This window comes from Alligator mississippiensis, chromosome 4 (assembly GCF_030867095.1).
Source record: "Alligator mississippiensis isolate rAllMis1 chromosome 4, rAllMis1, whole genome shotgun sequence".
NCBI lineage: Eukaryota > Metazoa > Chordata > Crocodylia > Alligatoridae > Alligator > Alligator mississippiensis.
The window spans coordinates 113,142,373-113,162,526 of record NC_081827.1 but is presented as its reverse complement, the minus strand read 5'-3'; the positions used below and the strand labels follow the sequence as shown (position 1 = coordinate 113,162,526).

Here is a 20,154-nt window from a genome sequence, read left to right as displayed (position 1 = left end):
GCCTCCCTGCCGGGGAATGCTTTGACATACTGCTCTGTAGAGTTCCTTAAATAATTAAACCAATGTTATCGATGTGCCTAGTTGTCAGGCAACAAACCCTTTCTTTCATTGAACTAACTCAGCCTGTTCAGGGCACATTGCCAAAGGTTTGTTCTGTTTCAGCAATGAGAATACTACTACTTCTGAAGCACGGTTCCTGGCAGCTACTGAAACAGTATACAATACACAGTGTTGTTTTCTAACATTCAGTTTTCTGACTCACAGTTCTTGCATAACTATGTGGGGGTTGAGCGGGGGAGACGTGGATGGGGACTGAAGGTGATTACTGACCCTGTAGCAAAAAAGAACATCACGATTTTCTTAAAATCATAATCTACTATCATTCAGATCACATGCATAGGCTTAAATGCCCACGTTCAGGGTTCTATGGTTCTTGTACTAATTGACAAAAAAAGACTGACACACTAAGGACAGGGCTGTGCTCACTTCTTGTGTTCACTACACAGCTTTTGGTATCTACAATCTTTTCAGAGGTTGAAGGTGAATCTCCAATTTAGAATTGTTTGGTAAATGAAGAACCAAGTTTTTAAACTGTTCAGATCAATAATATTTTTTACTTATATTTATCTTCTGATATTCATCTGGGACCTTGGAGAGCATGTTCATATTTTGAAAAGCAGCTTTGTGGTTCATTTGACTTTTAACGCAAGTACTATACCACATATAGGATGCATCTACATGTTGCCCTGGAGCAACGTTGTTACTGTACAGTGTTTTAGTACTTCCTTTTGGAAGCATGGCACAGTAACCACCCATATTGTGCTGTACGCATGGTGCACAATTATTTTTAGCAGCTACTTTGCCATACCGGCATGCTATAATGGGGGGGAGTGCGCTGCTATGACGAAGTAGCTGCTGGTTATGTGTAGACACCTGTGGATGCTACATCACTGTAGCGCATCAATACGGTGATGTAGCATCGTGCGTAGATGTGCCCGTAATGTACTAAATTTCAAAGTTTACTTTTTAGGCTGTGATAAAGGCTGCCGGCTACAGACTTTAACAACTCGAGCAACAACCCCATCAGGTATTGCAAAAGAAAGGAACTAATTATACATCTGTATTCTAGCAAATGCACATACAAATTATTTGGCAACTCCAATCTCTCTGTGTCCTGATTTCCTTTGCAAAACTCTGGCAAGGTGTTCCTTTGAATTTTGGTAATGCTTTGGATGGGGTTACTACATTTCCAGTGCCAAAAAAGAGAACACCTGTCATGCAAGGGGGGAGAGGGTATATGATTGTGCGGGGCAGTGATATGCCAGTGCCCTGCCCCTGCCCACTCTGTTGCCCCTCAATCCCAATCCAAAGCTCCTTCCCCCCTGCCCCGCACTCCTGACCCTCAGCCCCCACTGCTCTCTCCAGCCCTGCAGCGTCTCGCAGAGCCCTGCCCCTGCAAGCAAGGGCACTGGTCCTGGTGCCACCAGTCAGGCCACGCAGCTCCCTGCTGCCCCTGAAGGCCCCCCCACCCCATCCCCTGCTGGAGGGGCAGGCACATCCCTCCCGCCTCCACTGCCCTGGTGCAGCCCCAGTGCGTGGACAGGAAAAACTTCAAAGCTGACCAATATCCTGGACATTTGATCATATTAACAACCCCCCCCGCCCAGACGGAGATTAGAGGATGCAAAAATATAACGTGTCTGGGAAAACCTGGACATATGGTAACCCAAGCTTTGGACAAGATTCTTCAACTAAAAAATGATTGCTACTTTAACTCAAGACTAATTTAAACTAGAGACTCTTGTGTTAGTTTAGCTAAAACTGGGAGTGTCTACACAAGACATTTACTGTGAAGCACAATGAGCTAGGATGGAGCAGCTGTGTGGCTCACAGGCTGACCCTCTGGCCCCGTCAGCTGGGGTTGCTCTGACCTGGCTCATGTTGCTGTGGTCCCTGGTGCATGGTCAAGCGCTCAGGAGCAATAAACTCTGGTGTGATATGTGCCGGAGTTTACTGCTGCGCATTAATTGCACATGTTCATTGCACTATTACACAAATTGCTTCAGTTAAGTGAGTGTTGTTTTCTCAGGTTGACAAGTCCTAGGGCACTGGATTTGGTGACTCAGGGACCAGGGACCCCAATTCTTTCTCATCTCTGCTCCTTTGTGAATTTGGGTAAGTCACTTCACCTCCCTGTGCTTTTGTGTTCTTTTACACCTGCCTGTGTTGTTTAACTTGTAAGATGTTCAGGCCAATGACGCTTTCTCGTCATATGGAGTCCAAATCTCCTGTAGGGCCTGGAGATGTTGCCATAAAGCTGATATTAATATTTGTATTGTATGTTGACTGAGTAAAGGAGAAGAAAACTATCCCAATGGTGAGTACCTCTAGCTCTCTATGTAACAGGCTAATCCAAATGCTTTGTGACATGCATTATACTTGAGGGGATGTTGAATCATGCCTAGTAGGTGGAAGGAGTATCAACCTAAAGTAACTATAAAAGATGCAGTGTCCTTTAGTTTATTGTTATTCCAGAATATAAAAGAGTTATCTTTGGGCCCCTGCCACATGTTACACTTCAGGTGTGATTAATTATCACTTAAACTGTAGCTCAGCCACACATTTAGGCAATTAATGGTGTCATAAGACAAGAAATAAGCCACAAAATTATTCCACAAAAAATATGTAATAACTGTGTGGTGGCTGGTTTCTATCACATCATTAATTGTACGTGTGGTCAAGTATGCCCTTGCGGATGGGATCCCCATCAGCTGATGGGGCTCCTAGCTACAAGGGGCACATGTGCTCCTGTGGCTGGGAGCCCAGATCAGCTGACAGGATTCCCAGCTATGGGAGTTTGCTACTTGCCAGTGCATGGGGAGCCCATGTGTCATGGCAGGAAGTGCAATTGTATGGATTGTACATTAGATCCTATTGCATCTTTACCTGCATGTCTGGCAAGGGCCTTGGAAAATTACATTAAAGACTGTAGTTTGACAGTGCTGCAAAATCAAAACCATGACCTAAAGTAAATAATTAAAGAGAGGCAAAGGTATCTGTGAATAAAATCTTTTACTGGACTGACTGATTGGTTGGGAGAGATTTAAACAAGCTTTTCAGAATACGGGAAACTTCTTAAGATACCAATTAAAAGAGTTAAATAAGTATTAAATAATTAAAGTGTTTTTGAAGTTGACCCATAAAGGATTCACGTACGGGCATTTATTTTCCATGTAAATGCTGATAATAATGATAGTTAAGGTAATGGCCTGGGATTTAACACAAAGTACAAGATCATCACCTATATCTTTTGTAACTCCCTCTGTGACCATGTGCAGGTCACATTGCTTAAGTTCTCTGTGCCTTAGATACCCCTTCTGTAAAACAGATAATATTTTTCTGTCTTAGAGGAATGCTGTGTGAATCAACTTGTTAATGTTTGTATGGTCATTAGATATTGTAGTGGCAAGCTCCAGAGAAAAGCTTATGAAGAAAACAGTTTCTCTAACAATAAGGTCAAAATATCCAAAAAGTCTAAACAGCAGTAATCTTATTAGGATGCTCAACTAAATAAAAAGGAAACCCTCATTAAAGTGGTCATGACGATATGCTTCAGTGCATCACATAAGAGTTAAAGTGAATTATACTCTGCAGACTGAAAGCAGAGGGGAATAACAAAGTTCACCATCTGTACAGTTGTAGTCACTTGTTCTGACACAAGGTCTCTTTTGGACTGACTTTCTGTTGCTATGGTTGTATCTTATCTACAGTGACTACACATATAAAACTAAGGGCACTGTTTATAGTAGTAAATGAGAGAGAGAATATTTGTTTGTTGTGGAGTCATGATAACTGAGCAGGGTGTTTTTGTCTCATAATTGGCATGAATATTTTATAAATCACTTTGTAAATCACTCATTTTGTTCTTTAGTGCAGATAGCTCCTTATTGTTAATAGAAATCCATAGATTCATTGAATCTCAAAAACAGTCAATATAAGTGCTTATTTCATTATCAGCTCAAGCTGATTAGGCCCTAAATACTGTATTGTTGAATACACAAATACTCGGCTGAATTTAAACTGATACCTTCTCGGTCAATTTAGCACATGCAGTCCTTTTGAATATGATCTTACTCAGACAGGTTCACCAGAGCAGGGTGTGGTAGTGCTGCTTTGGTCAGCTCTGACTTGGCAACCATAAAAACCTGCCTGTCTAAAGTCCTTTAGGTTGCTACATCATAGTACTTTTAACTCATAGTACTTTGACTCTAGTATCCCAGACTCACTAGGGGAACACCGTACTTGCTCAGGTGCTTGGAATCTTCTCTCCAGAAACTGACTTTTTAGATGGTGGACCTATATTTTTAGACCTTTATTAAGATGATGATAAAGGTGATGACACTGACAAAGCAGTTGCTTAATGTGATCACAATACTGAATGCTTGCATTCAAGCTGTTAATCCATCCAGAATTCCAAGAAGTGTCCCCACTCCAGTGGAACCCATATAGCAGGTAATGTCCTGTTAGGGAACCTCTTTTGAGATCATCCCAAAGTGGCCAAACATGTAAGTGTTATACTCTAGCCTATACTAATTACCAATTTCTAATAATGGAATTTATTTACCAGTCAAATGAATGCTTGCTTAGGACAGGCCATCCTGTACATATGGATGTAAAAAGATATGTACTATAATTCATATTCCATAACACTCTAGCGCATAAAAGAAAACAAATTAAAAACCCAATACTACACTGCTTTGCTTTTTATGTTACTAGACCTCTGAGACAATTACCCTTCAAATAGTAATGATTTAGCTCTAGCAATCTTAAACCCACCCTTCTAGACAGAAGCACAAATACTCAATCTATGTGCAAATATTTTAAGGACTTAGCAGGTGTATGCCAGAGAGGGAGCAAAGATTGGACACACTTTTATGAAGTTCCTGAATGTACAGCTATTAGCAATTTGGATGAGTACAAATTATACCTATTAACTGTGCTGAATAAAATGAAATAGGTTTCAGGTCTTCAGGAGATGGGACAGTGGGGTGGAAAGCAGTGCTTCTGTCACTGAGATATCTGTAGTCTGAGTTTTATTCTATGGAGGTGTCACCGTTCACCAATACACTTAGATCAGTAAGTAACAGAGCTCAACACTGCTGACCCATAGGTCTGGAAAACAAAACCAACTGCCCCCCCCCACCAAATCACTCTTTTGCTGGACACTCACATTGTTTTCTAAAGCACAAAGGGCTGGGCCAAGCTTCAAAGGATTTTACAGGAATGTTTTCCATTTTTGGAGTGATTGTTGGATTGTGTCTTGGATGAAATTCTCCCCAGTCCCACACTGACTTTAACGGTGCTTTTTGTTTTTTAAGATCTGTTATGATGATGATAAAGGTGATGACACTGACAATATGATTGCATGCTGAACCATGCCCAGGATTCTATGGGTATGATTCTCCCATGATCCCATGGGGAAATCCTTATTATTTCAATATGACTGTTTCCAATATGTTTTGCATAACTGGCCCTGTTTACCTTTAATTTTGACTGAGATTTGATTCTGTTGAGTACCTCCTGGGAGGGGTTGTAGGATTTTCTCAATAAGGTTGTTGTTACTGTGCTGCAGTGTCTTTTGAGTTCAGATTCACATAAATCAGGCCTATCAAAATATGACCTATATGCAGGCCTGAAAACAGGACTATCCCCTAGGTCTAAAGTGATGCAGAGTTCAAAAACATCTATAAGATTGGGAGCTTACCTCAGGCATCCTGTGGCATTGTAGAAGATATCAGGGTCAGATAAGACACCTGACTTGGGGTAATCTCTATCTGGCCAGCCAGAGCAGGGGATGAGAACTGTCTCAGTCAGTTGCTGCAGGGCATCTCTCATCAGCAGGGTTTTCAGCTGGTCATTGGAGGACATGTTCCACAGCAAACCTACAACATCCAAAATAAATCAGAAAGGCAACACAACTTGCTTATGGCTAATGCAAGGCTAATCCAAAACACACTGAAAAATGGATGATTTGCATGTGCTTTAAGGGGCTTTGGATCAGACCTTCCAGCATTAAAATGATGAAACCATTACTGCTAACTTCCAGCACCAGCTAACCGAGTGCTGTGGGTGGAGGAGAAAAGGCATGTCTTGATCTACAGTGTTGTACTGCACATGTTCAGATTTAAAACAAATTTTAATTAAGCAAGTCAGATGATTAATAGTTCATTTAGTCTTGGTTCACAGAACAGGTGTTGCTGCTGTTCTTTCTGTGCAGACAAATGGTTGTTTTTAAATCCTTTGTTAGTACTCTCAGAATGAAAAGCTATTTAATGAGATCACTTTTAAATTGAAGTCCATGGGTTCTTTTTATAATAAAAATATTCCATCAGGTCTTAAATGTGAACAGCAGATCTTTTCCTTTCTTATAGGACTGAGCAGTAAATAGAAAGGCAGTCTAAAATCCAGAGGTGAAGGCTGCTTCTGGGAATCAAGGAGCAAAGGATTCCATCTGGCTCATACTACTCTGACCAGCATGGAGAGGCAGAGCAGTGCCCACTGGCTTATAATGCGAGGAAGGGACTGTGTGCTTCTGACCTTACAGAGAGATGAGATAAGTAATTAGCTGTTGGTCTTAACTCAGGAAAAAGGCAGAGTAGAGTTGCACCTTATAGACAACTCTGATTTAGTTAGCCTATAAAGTGTAAATCTACTTCTGCCTTTTCAGGGATGACAATGGGTGTTCTTTTTTATTTACTTTTCCTTCTTTCTTGCAATCTTGACCCTAAAATAGCAAATGGTGAGCACATTAAAAAAACCCAGTCAGTTGAGTGATATGACTAAACCAATGGAATGAGTGGTACCGCTCTTCTTCTGCCTTGGGGGGAAGGCAGCGATAGTAGTATGTCAAAGGGGCATAAAAACAGCAAAAGACAAAAGGACCTGAACCACGTGGTGAGATTTTATGGCCCAGAAAGGGTCAAGGGATAGGCATTTCAGTATCTAGCAGAGCATGAAAACAGGACCTATTGTTTCATGTACTCTGCCTGAGGGAAATGGAGGAAAAAGGTGAGAGCATGCATTGGAGATACTGACAACCTGCTTTGCTTTGTTTTCTGTAGACAGATTCTCCCTCTAGATTCACACAGTCAACAGAGTTTCTCCCTCTGGAATGTCTGCATATGCATTCCTTCTCTAGGTTCACCACAACAAGGCACTTCAAAGCTACTGATAAATGTATCCTCCTCACTCACTCTGCACTGAGGAAGTATTTTTTCTATTTTCCGGATAGACAACTGAGGCAAAGAACGACCTGATTAAATTTGCCCAAGGCAAGACAACAAAACCCAGATCTGTTTCTACCCAGTCCAGTGCCCTAAACCCACTCCAAAATTATGCTGGCAATCTGTGGAACTCACTCATTTTCCTGACTATCAAAATCACAAATATTGACTCATTTTTTTTTACTCATTGGGTTTATATGCCATCCTTCCCCCAAAAAACTCAAAACAAAACCCTCAGAGGAAGAAGACCAAATCACTTATTAAAATCAGATAAAATATTAAACATTATATATGAACACAAAACTTCCAAACACTACACCAACTCAATCTTGCTTGCCAAATTCCTGCCTCAATAAAGCCTTGTAGTGCTTCCAGGAGATTCATAGATTGTAAGGCCAGAAGGGATCTTGGAAGATCAAGATGTCCAGGCTTGGGCTCTGGTGGATGACATGGGGGAGGGAGTTCCAGAGCAAAGGAGCTACTACCAAGAACAGCCTCCCATACATTTTTTGCTGGATGGATTTGATGCACAGATGGTACTAGCAGGAGGTTGTTTTTGGCTGACCCTAGGCGCTGAGACAGGACATAAGGGAGAAAAGATAACACTGCCCAAAGAATCTCAGCTAATTGTGCATGATTCCTGGCATGGATTCACATACTACAGGATAGGGGCAAAACTCACTATTAAGCTAACTGTGCCTTCTTACCCCAGCAAAATTCAGGTATGAACTCATTCTTGGGGTTCACAGAGGCAGCAGTTATGCAGTCCTAGGCAGCTTAAAGTTCTGGTGGACCCTCCTTAGAAACTTCATTGGTGGGTGTTGCAATGGAGATTCTCCAAATCAGCACGTTACCTGGTCTGTTTGAAATTCCACTCCCTACCTTCTTATCAGTGGGTGGGATTTTAACTAACTAAGAATTCTTTACTAAAGACTATGTTGCATAGCGTACATTGCAGACACTAAGGTGGGAGATTTCTGTTAGCAAGTTTCTTCCACGCTTAATAGGAAAATATTGTTCACCCTCTGAGGAATTTAACATCTGGAATGTTGTTATCTTCCAGCCATCTGCCTCTATGAATGCTTTCAGATAAATGCTATGTACTGTGCACATTCACAGCCTCCAAAAGTTTGAAGAAAGGTCAATGGATTTTTTTTAACTAGTTAGGTTTTCCAGTATTCTATTATAACGAGTAAGGCAATGATTTTAAAGGATGTACACTTCTCCCGACAAAGGACATACACTGCTTCTCTTCACTACAAAGGCAGCTTTTGTTTCTTTTGCTATTCTGAGTTTCATGAACTCCATCCTTTAAAGGTTAGTACAGTGAAGGCAGATGTTCCTCTGATCAACTCAAGGATAATGTTTCTCTTTTAATATCTTGATGCAGGTCCTGTTTTAACTTCAATAATTGCCAGCAATGGAAAAACCCACTCATTATTTTGGGAGTAATGCCATCATCTGTGAATAATTAAATTTTATGAAGGGCGAAAAAAAGAGAAACAAGTACACACACACAAATCCATGCAGTTAGTAGGCAGTAAAACAAGATCTGAATTCAGAATGGTTTCACTGGACTTACATTAAACAAAATTCACATGACAATAGAATGAATACACATGGACTTGACAAAACACTGTATTTGATAAGAATGAAAAAAGGTAAATGTTGAATTGTAGAGACAGCTACCTAGAATACAAGATTAAAAAATGCCAAAATATAACTTAACATGTTACCAATACTTGTACAGCAACATATTTTTACCCATGTGAGAAATATAATTGGCTTCAGCAGGATTACAGGCACGATTAAAGTTGCCTGCATACAAACACCTTTGTACGATGGGTCTTTTTGCTTTTAGGTACATAGCGCAGCATATTCATAGTAGCATATTTTCTTCCCCTAGATGTCTTATATGCACAAGGTTTGTGGAGCTTCCCTGACCAGTTATAATTTGTTTCATGACAGTTCTGCCTGTTTGTACTGTAATCCTGCCTGCAGGAGGAATTTTCTTTCATTTCTTAGATTTATGTGGCATGATAACAAGATCAAGAGGTTAGATACTCCCCTCCAGGCTTCTCTGGCTCCCTTTCAAAAGATTGATTTTTCTCATGCCAGAGCTCCTCTATTTTCTGTTCCCTCCAAAGCTCACTATAAAACAAACAAAAATGCCATTTCTCTTAGCTCTTGCCATCTCCCATCAAGTTACACGCTGTCTTATAATTCATTGGCAACTTCCTTCCTAAAAGAATCATTAAGTATTAAAGAAAAGAAAAAACGTTTAACATGAAAGCAGAGTAACTATATATATACATTTATACAGTGAGTTATAGTTTCTATATATAAAGAAAAGAAACAAAATATAGTTACTCTGCTTTCATGTTAAACAATTATTCTTTTCTTTAATAAATTAAAATGAAATTAAGAAGCTAGCGACAGCTCCATGCCTTTCAGTGTGAACTTGAGATGATTACTTAACCTTTTTGTGACTATGGCAGTTTGTAAGACATGGCTAAAACCTATCAGCTCATTACACAGCTTCCAAACCACTGTACTAACAGCACAGCCAGTCTGGCTGGTACACTGGCATGGTTCCCTGCTCCAGCTCTCTGCACTGTCTAGGGTGGAAAGCAGCACTCTGCATGCAGCATTGTTTTCCACAGTTTCTCATTGCTGAGCTTGCACTTGTTCAATTAAAAGGTACATGCCACAAGGCAAGACTGCACTCTGCTCCAACCTTCCCACCCCAATTTGTAGTCCATCACTACAGGAACATATACTATGTAGGAGGTTATACAGAGATGGGGATATCACAGAATCACACTTATTCTCCAGGGAAACTTCTTCTCCACTTTTCCTGTTATTAATATCGTTTTGTTCCCCTCTGCACTGTGTGTATACACGTGTTGGTTGGATGGGCAGGGAGCGGGGAGGGAGTGTGGAGCACTGATGACTAGTCTTACAATGTATATTATTAGGAACCGAGAGCAGTACATTTTAGTCTTACCAGACTGACCTAATTAAGGTTAGGCAGGTAGCTCAACATTAACAATCCTGGCACTAAGTAGTAACCATGAAGATGAACTTGTAAGCCTGGAATGTTCTTATGTGTATAAAATAGATCTTTTTCTGTCATTTTGTTAAGAATATTTATTGCAAGACAACACTTTTAGATTCTGGAGGTCCTCCCTTCCCCACTGCTTCAGCAGCTAACTCAGCTTGTAGTCTTTACTTCAAATACTGAGCTTTGGTGCCACGCTTCCTACACAGCACTAGAATCACATAGCCTGCCTCTGTCAGTCTTAACCAGAGATTACATCACTATTACAGAAAATCACAGGCCTTTGAGTCATTGGAGGGGAGTCTCACTGTCTCATGAGTTACACCTGGTGTTGCAGAGGTCCAGGTTTTTTTAACTATGATAAGTTATCAAACCATTCACAGATGGATGATAAGAGTATAATTAGATGAATGTCCATGCACTGTTCAGATTGCCACACACCTCAACTAATTTAGTCATAAATTATGAAGTATTAAATAAAACGCAGCATGTGAAAAAAGGATAAAAAAAAAAGAGGAGCCTGCCATTTTGAGTTGGGAGGATCTGGTGTGAAATTCTGCACCAAAACCCTTCCCCTGAAGTATACACCACAACACAGGTGCACTGTGCAATATGTAGGCAATATTCCATTATCCCTTCAGAGGCCCATGACATTCAACGGTAAGGTGACAAAATGAGTGGGAGAGCCTTTTAAACTGGAACACACCAGGGGTGGGCAAAAATTTCAGCTGGAGGGCTGCTTAATCAGTTTTGGTGAGATGTCAAGGGCCACAAGGGTAGCTCTGCCCCCTGATCACCATCTTGGGACCAGAGTCCCGACCCTAACCCCTGACCTTTGCCACTGGAAATCCTTCCCCTCGCCCCTGGAACTACTCTTTTTGGAAGGGCCTTGGGGGGGGGGGGGGGGGGGGGGAGGGGAGGGCGGACACACAGGACTGCCATCTGAACCAGAATTCCAGGATTCCACCTGGAGCCAGCTCTCTTCCACCAGAAGTGGCGGGGAGTCCTGCCCCCTGCTTCCATGGTGGCAGAGAGCTGGCTCCAGGGTTCAGGGCTTCCTTTGGTGGTGTATGAATGCCAGGAGCTGCATGTGTGCTGTGCGGCATCCCACCTGATAGAGGTAGGCCGGGCAGGTTGCGCTCCTTGCTGCCACGTTCAGCTCTGGCCAGAGCCACACGCCACTGGGCAGCAATGCCTGTACAGGCTACAAGTGCCCCAAGCACTTGTCACCTGCTGCTGCTGTTGGTGGCAAGGGCTGTGTACCAGGAGGTGCTGTGTACCAGGTCCCCACACCCCTCCACCTTCCCTCACACCCACACCCTCCCCACCTAAACTCTGGGTTCCTGCCACCCCCCTGGGCATGAGCCCCAACCCCATACTCCCTGCCCCAGCCCAGCTGCAGCTCCACCCACCTGCCCCCACCGTAGCTCCCCCAACCCCTGCTGCTTCCCTACCTCTTGCCTGGAGTTAGCACTGCAGCAGGGAGACAAGGAGAAGCTGCTGGACACCAGGGAAGCTGAGCAGGTCCCCTGGCAGCTGAAGCACTGGCAGCAGCAGCCCCATCCGGAAGCTGTATGCTGGCTGGGCAGGGCCCTTTCATGCACCAGAGTGGGAGCAAGTTGCATGGGCTGGGCAGGGTACAGTTAATTGGTGGGTGCCCATGGGCTGGATGGAATTGCCTGGCAGGCTGGATCTGATCCATGGGCCATATTTTGCCCACCCCTGCATTACTCAACCTAAGCAACTGAGGAAGCAGAGCTGCCACCTGGGTTCAGAATAAATACAAAATATCACTGAGATCACTGAAAATACCTTAGGTTCTCAAGTTTCAATAACCCTCTGACTCATAGGTAGGAACCTACCTAAGGTGTGGTGAGACAACAGGTTTTTCGTGGCTTGCTCACTGCATACAGAGCTGATTTTGTGGGCATTTTGCAGCGGTTCTGCCCCTCACTGCTGACTGGCAGAGAGGCCCTGGTGGCCCCTCCCTTTGCTGTTGACTGGCGAATAGCACCTTCACTCAGTCTACCTCACTACCGCTTTCTTTGCCCTGCTGCTTGCCACTGATTGGCGGAGGGCGCCTTCACTCAGTCTACCTCACTACTACTTTTTTTGATTTCACAGGAAAGCACAGCCAATCCTGGTGACTGCGGTAATCGCAGGCAATGCTGTATTTTGTGGTTTCCATGAAATCTGTGAAACTGTGACTTAGGTAGGTCCCTCCTCATAGGTCTCCAGCTGGGAGAAGGATCAGCTATGAGGAGATTTAATACAAAAAGAAACAGGAGAAAACACTGCTGCCTACTAAAATTTTTGAATATTTGAACTTGCAGCTAGATTAAACCTCCCCTCTACCGCAAACAAACAAACCAAGAAACAGGTGTTGTAAAGTCAATCTCATTCCTTGCAGTCTGTGGGACATGAGGACATCCTGGAACATCTTATGTTGTGCCAACTGCCACATACTGTGCATTAATTTCCCAGAATTTTCTAAATCATACAGGTAAACATTCATGTTCAGTGATTGAGGTAACTGCAGAGACAGGATACCCCTTAATCTGAATACCATTATGATAAATTAAAACACAGTAGATTCATCCCCAGGCCAAGAGATAGACATTCAAAAAGCCTGAGCCTGAACTGACTTAATCTTTGAAGGTTAGTTTAATCTGGCTAGGCTGAACTGGTTTGTAACTGCAGACATCCCCTCTGGACTGAAGAAATACAGGCACATGCCTGTAGTGGCTCAGGCTAGAAGCCAGGGGGTGCTAGAGCGGCCCTCCCTTCCCTTCTATAGTGCTGAGCTGAGGTGGGGCGTAGCCAGGCCTGGGCAGAAGGCTCTGATTAGGGAAGGGTCCTCCTCTCCCTGCTGCTCCTGACCAGCCCACCAGGGAGTTCGTAACACAGTGTTTAAAAGCCTCTGTCATTAGTTCAAGCTCTTCTTTAACAGCTTTTTCCAAGGAAGGAATGGAGGGATATTACCAGCTGACCTGTTGATTAGCTCCAAAAAGCCCTGAGCAGACACTGTCCTGTCTACCTTTGTCTTGTCTACTGTACACAGACACCTCTCAGCATTAGCTAGCATGCTGGTTATGGTTCATGCTGTGGGAGAGGGGAGCAAGAAATCCCTGCTTGAGCAGGGAGTGGTGGTGGGGGGAGGGGAAGTGGGGGCAGGGGGAAGCCAGGCAGACACTGCTGTGCCTACCATCTCGGCTGGAGCTCCATCTAGGGAGCGGAGGGGCGGGACCAGTCCTGATGTGGAGCAGAGAGCCCTGCCCAGAGCTGCAAAGCATCTGGGATGCTGGGGGACTCTGGTTTAAGTTAAACCAGGAAGAGATCTGGGACAGACATTGCATAAACCAATTTGACCCAAATCAGTTAAATCTCATACTACATTTAACCATGTTTATCTCAAAACGGTTTCAGCCATTTTCAAACTGGTTTATGTGCACTAAATATCTGTTCTGTTACAGGTTTAAACCAATTTCTGATCACTTAAACTGGTTTATGTGTAATGTCTGTCCCTAGCCCAGAGGTGTAGCTAGCAGGATTTGGATCCTGGGAAAACCCTGTGAGAGAACTGGGGATGGGGGATGGTGGGGGAGGGCAAGGGCAAAGGGTGGGGCAGGGTGTTGTGCCATACCAGAAGATGCATTGACAAGGATTCCAAGAGCAGAGGTGGAGGGGTTTGCACAAAGTCTTACCTATGCTGGGGACTCAAAAAATGGTCCCAGATGCTTCTGCTGCCACCACAGCATGGTCTGCCCACCCCAGCTGTTGCTCTTCCAAAAGCAGCAGTGTCCATGCACCCAGCAGTGGTTGGCTGCTTTTGCTGCCAAGATATGAACTCTGTGAGGGTGGGGGGCAATACTAGTACCCTTCCCTAAGTTGGTGCCTGGGGCTGGTGTCTCCCACACCCTCCCCTACTTTTATTCTCTTTATCCTAGAGCAGTGGTTTTCAACCTGTGGTCCATAGACCCCATGGGGGTCCTCAGATTATGTCTAAGGGGTCTGTGAAAGATTACTATGATCTATCAAAAGTTTGTGTATACCCACACTTACAATTCAAAGGGGTTCAAAAAAGATTGAAAACAACTGCCCTAGAATGATCAAAGTGCTTCCAAACAGTACTAATGATGGAACTAGTAGCACAGACAGGACACAGCCATTTGTACCAACATGTCATGTAAAACTGTGATTGGGTCACTGGCAATAGAAGCAGCAGAAATTCTTAGTGCAAAAGTGCTACTGTATATTGAAAGAATATGTGGCATAAGAAATTATATGAGGGACTTCATTTTTCAATAGCTGAATGTGAAAAACTTGTTAACAGTGTGGTGGGTGCAGAACTTAGCGGCGATAACACACAGACTGGACACAAAACCTTAAATAACCTTAAAAAATTAAAAAGGACATCTTTGAGTAACACTATTTTAAGGACAATTTAATTTATCAATGTTTTTAATTCTCTCCTTTTAAAAGAGTAAATGGACCCGAAAACAAAATCTTACTCTACCTACCCATTTTAGTTTTCTCCAGGTAAAACAGCAAAGACATGGTTTTCCTTTTGGTTCTTCAATAAAATCAACCTGGCTTCCTGTTTGTGTACTTAGTCTGTGTACCACTGCCATAGAGAAGTACAGGGGAGCACTTGCCCTTTGACTGACTATGGCAGAGCGCAAAGGCAACATCTTTGTCTCTGTGAGAAACAGGGACTTATTTTTCTCCTAATGAAACACTAAATTAATATATGGTGGGGGAACTACAATATTTTTTATCCAGGGGCTTTCCCTGACAAATCATCCTGGCCATATTATAACACCCTTACTAATTTTTTACACAGTCCTCACTCTGGCAAACTCATATTGATAGGAGTGGGGACGTAATCTCTGCAAAGCCTGAGTAAAAGCTGAGCCTTACCACCTTACACAGGAAGGAGAGGGCAGTATTGCTATGGGTCTGCTTTCTGGTTACCATCAACCCCACACCAAGAGTCACTTGTGGGTATGGGGATCTGTGATCAAGGAGAGGGTTAGGGAGGAGTGGACCCCAAATGTGAGGACATCTATTTCTGACATACAGCTCAAGTTTAGAAGAGAGAACAGAGCCTCTAAGGCAGGGGTCAGCGATATGCTGGATCCAGCCCATAGAACCCTTGGATCTGAACCACGGATGTGGGGCTTGAGTGGCATTCCACAGTGGGGGGCTTTAGCTGTGGGTACTCTCCCTGTGCTGCAACAAGGACCAGTGTTCAGGTCCTAGTTCCTACCTACCTCCCTGTTCAACTCTGACTCTGGGACGGGGGGAAGAGAGGGGTAGTCCAACCCGCAGCTGGAAAAGGTCATCTACCCCTGCTCTGAGGAGTTTGTTAGGGCAGTTATCAGCTGTGGAGTTTGCAGCAACACAGCTACACTGGAGAAAGCCACAGAAGAACTTCAGGTGGTCCAGAACTGCTGTGGAGGTATGCAGCATTGGTGCAAATGGCCTTAAGTGCCCAGTGGATTTCTCAGATTAGTGTCCCAGTGGTCTGAGGTTGGACCCCACTTTCTTCTCCTGTGTATAGGGGTTGCACCCTTCTAACCTAATGTACCACCCACACACACACTGGGTTGTGTATTGTGGGTTTTTTGGGTGTGTTTTATGTGGGTAAGATGGCTCCTGTTGCTCTGGCCGTGGGCTCAGCACATAGCAAGCTGGGGGCCTGTATCTGGGCAAAATATACAAAACCCTTTGGTCTCATTGGCCAAAGGAAAGAGAAGATCCTCTAGGCAAACTGGGTGAGAGGCTGAAGTGTGGCACTCCCTGACTGGACAAGGCTTTGGTGATGTCACACCAGGTATACAAAAACAACTCCACTAAGGTTTCTCACTCTTTCTCCTGGGGCTGCTAAGAGCTGCACAGTTGCACTGACAGCTAGAAAACCTGCTCCCCATGGGGGGTCTGCCTCCACTCCTCACTGGAGAGGAAAGCAAAAACTATGTGATGAGAAACCCTCAGGTACAGGGAGAGAAAGTCTGTCTCGGAGTTTGAGACTCCTATTTCCTTCCTCTCTTTTTTTCTTGAGTCGGGGTATTAATCCGTGAGGCAAACTGCCCAGGAATGGGTCCTGGCAGCTACTGGCCCCTGTGTTCAGGAACTGCAGTGTCTCAGCGTTGTCTTATAGCTGAGACCGGATGTTCAGGCTACAGCCATATAGGTCTGGACCCTTTTTGCTGCTTTACAGCTATGGTGTTTCAGCCTAGCTGTGAGGCTGAATCTCAACCATATGTTTGGCTGGCAGATTTGGGCTAGGGTAAAGATGGGCACGGCTGGAGCCAGGGTGAGACCTGGCACTACTTGTTGTTTATCCAGGCCTCAGTACAGTATAGGCCTGGCTGGCTTTCTGCTGTCTAGTTCAGGCCCAACGACATAGGCCTGGGCCTCCTTTTGTCCCTTTTTGTAGTTTATGTTCTAACCAAGCAGTGTGTAGTTCAGGCCCAAGCCAAGATAAACTGCAAAAGAACTTGAAGGAAAGGTCAGGCCTAATACCCAGCAGAGTTGGGATTGGGACTGAGAATTTTGGGGTGCGATATGCTGATGAAAGCCGCAGCTAACCCCTCAAAGCTACCATGTGGAAGTGGAGGTTGGTGCTCTACCACTTCTCCAGGAGCAAAAGCCTCTCACAATGCAGAAGGGCCCACACTCTTGAGCACCTCCCCATGGTGCAGTGAATCCAAGGACCAGTTCAGGACTCTCCGGTATGAGCCCCCCTCTCCAGCCCATTGCTGAAAGGCAGGTATAGGGGTGCAGGCCCCCAGAACTACCCACTGGGGAGCCCCAGGTCCCAGACTGCTGGATATGGGTGAAGCTTCCCTCAAGAGGGTGCCACCTATAGACTTTGCTTTGTAGCAACAGTGGTTTAAAATTATATTTAAGTTTTTTTTGTTTTGTTATATTCTCGGTAATAAATTTGGGTGTTTGTGTTTATACTGATCGCGAGGAGGGGGTTTTGTTTATGTGGGACACCCTAGTAATTTATTTAGTGTTTCCCAAGTGGTCTGGGTGGGTGCTCGAGGCAAGCTAAAATATATTTAATACCCCAAAATTAAACCTGGCCCTTGTTGCTGCCTCCTAGTGCCCAGCAGAAGGGTTACACTAAGAACTCAGAAGCAGTTTATACAGGGGAAACTACAGTGGCCTGGTGCCTATTGTTAGTATTACTCCTTAGGAGAACTTGCTTTAAGTGAAAACTTAAGGGGTAGGCCCAAGCTAGGGGCCTAAATTGGCTCACGACATTTCTAAATTCTTATTCTTCTCAGCCGAACTGGACACCACCATGCTCCGAGGTAGAGGGGTGGGCACTTTAATTAGAGTGGCTTCAGGAGCCGCTCTAATTAAACGGTCCACAATGTCACATGTATTCAGCATCCCACACTTCAAAATAATGGCAGGGACATTTGAACTAAAGTTTGTCCATCACCTGGACAAGGGAGAAGAGATTGACGTCATATATCTTGACTTTAAAAAAAGCCTTTGATCTGGTGTCCCATGATCTCCTCATGAAAAAATTGGCTAACTGCAGCCTCGACTACATAACAATCCAATGGCTGGGGAACTGGCTCTGAGGTTGGACTCAGAGATAGAAGTAAATCATCATGGTGCGCCGTGACCAGTGGGGTCCCCCAAGGCTCCATCCTTGGACCTATACTCTTTAACATCTTTATTAATGATGTAGACATTGGTATCAGAAGTGGACTGGCCAAGTTCGCCGATGACACCAAACTTTGTGGTAAAGCGTCCATACCTGAGGATAAGGTGGCGATCCAAGCCGACCTTGACGGGCTCAGAAAATGGGCAGATGAAAAGCTAAAGGCGCTCAACACTGAAAAATGCAAGGTACTCCACCTTGGAGTAAAAAAACCTGCAGCATGCTTATAGGCTCAGCAGAGCAATGCTTGCTAGCACCATGTCCAAAAGGGACTTGGGGGTCATGACTGACCACAAGATGAATGTGCGCCACCGTGTGCTGTTACAGCTGGTAAAGTGAGCAAAACTCTGGCTTGCATCCATAGATGTTTCTCAAGCAAATCCTAGGATGTTATTCTCCTGCTGTACTCGGCCTTGGTGAGGCCACAGCTGGAGTAGTGCATCCAATTCTGGGCTCCACAATTTAAAAAGGATGTGGAGAGCTTGAGAGAGTCCAGAGGAGAGCCATGCACATGGTCAGAGGGTAGAAGAATAGGCCCTATGATGAGAGGCTGAGAGCCATGGGACTTTTCAGCCTGGAAAAGCGCAGGCTCAGCGGGGACCAGGTGGCAGCCTATAAGTACAACAGGGTGTACACCTGGATCTGGGGGAATGTCTGTTCACCAGAACGCCCCAAGGGATGACAAGGTCAAATGGTTACAAACTCCTCCAAGACTGTTTCAGGCTGGACATAAGGAAAAACTTCTTTACTGTCTGAGCCCTCAAGGCCTGGAATAGACTGCCTCCAGAGGTGATGCATGCACCTACTCTGGACTCTTAAGAAACATCTGGATGTCTATCTTGCTGGGATCCTTTGACCCTGGCTGACTTCCTGCCCCTGGGGCAGGGGGCTGGACTTGATGATCTTCTGAGGTCCCTTCCAGCCCTAATGCCTATGAAATCTATGAAGCTTTAGTTCAAGTGCCCCTCTATCATCTTGAAGCATGGGGATGCTGAATAGATGTGACATGGAGGCTGCTGGAGCACGTTAATTAACGCGCTCCATTAGTCTCGATTAATTAGGTCTGCTCTGACGCATGCTAATTAGTATACATTAGATGTAGTATACATCTGCTGTATACATTAGTATACAGCAGATGTCCAGCACGAGTATAGGTGCTCCCAGTGTCTGCCTATGTAAAGTAAGCAAACATTTATACTGAAGCAGCCCTGTGCACCACAATGAGCTCTCAAAATAATGCTCCGCAAATATTACCTGTTATTTGTTTTTTAGCCTCCACATCCCTGGTTTGTCTGAGTAAACGGAGCAGGACTGGAATCCCATTCTGCTCAGATACTTCCAGCTTGTTGTCATTATCCTCATACACCAAGTTCCTCAAGGCTCCACATGCTGCCCGCTGGATGTCCTCATTTTGCACATTCAGGATGTGTAGAAGCTTGGGAATACCGTGAAGAGAATAAACCTAAGAAAGGAACCCCAAGAGAACTGTTGCAAATGTTTGGGCATGGGGAAAAATACATTCTCAGTTACAGAATTTAAAAAATGTTCCATTTACTCAGTGCTAACAATTTGCTGAATGAGTTGAAGCTCTGAAGTTGCAACAAAGTAGATTTAGGTAGGAGGAGAAGCCAACCACTGGAATAGATTGTCTAGAGAGGTTGTAGTATCTTACTGGAAGTCTCTAAAAGCAGGTTAGACAAACCTTTGTCTGGGGTGATTCATACAGGGATGATCTTAAGCTGAGCGGGGGGTGGACTACATGATGCCTCAAGGTTCCTTCCAGCTGTTTTCTATGATTGATGAGTCAAAGCCTTGACCAATGAGGAAAACAGGAAAGCGCACACACTCAGGTAGGTTAAATGTGAAAGCAAAAAAATCTAGGTCAAAAGAATTCCAAAAACTTCTAGCAAAGGATGCTAACATTAATAACAAAACTTATAAAAATACACCAAATGCAGAAAGGCAGTTAGAGAACTGGTGAGACTGCTGGATGACGAAAGTATAAAATATGCATTTAGGTATGAGAGGGCCATAGAGGAGGGAAGCTAAATGAATTCTTGGCATTGGTTTTTACTGCAGAGAATGTTGGAAAGATTCCCACACTGGATTGTTTCTTGCTACTG

General features: G+C 44.2%; 1 protein-coding gene across 1 annotated transcript in view; it reads right to left on the bottom strand.

The window, feature by feature from the left end:
* PKP2 (plakophilin 2) overlaps positions 1 to 20,154 on the bottom strand; it is an 80,139-nt gene that overhangs the window by 27,440 nt on the left and 32,545 nt on the right. The window contains exons 5-6 of the mRNA XM_006268639.4: positions 19,286 to 19,493; positions 5,765 to 5,942 (exon numbers count right to left, since the gene is read on the bottom strand). Coding sequence (XP_006268701.3) covers positions 5,765 to 5,942; positions 19,286 to 19,493 — 386 coding nt within the window. The remainder of the gene's footprint in view (positions 1 to 5,764; positions 5,943 to 19,285; positions 19,494 to 20,154) is intronic.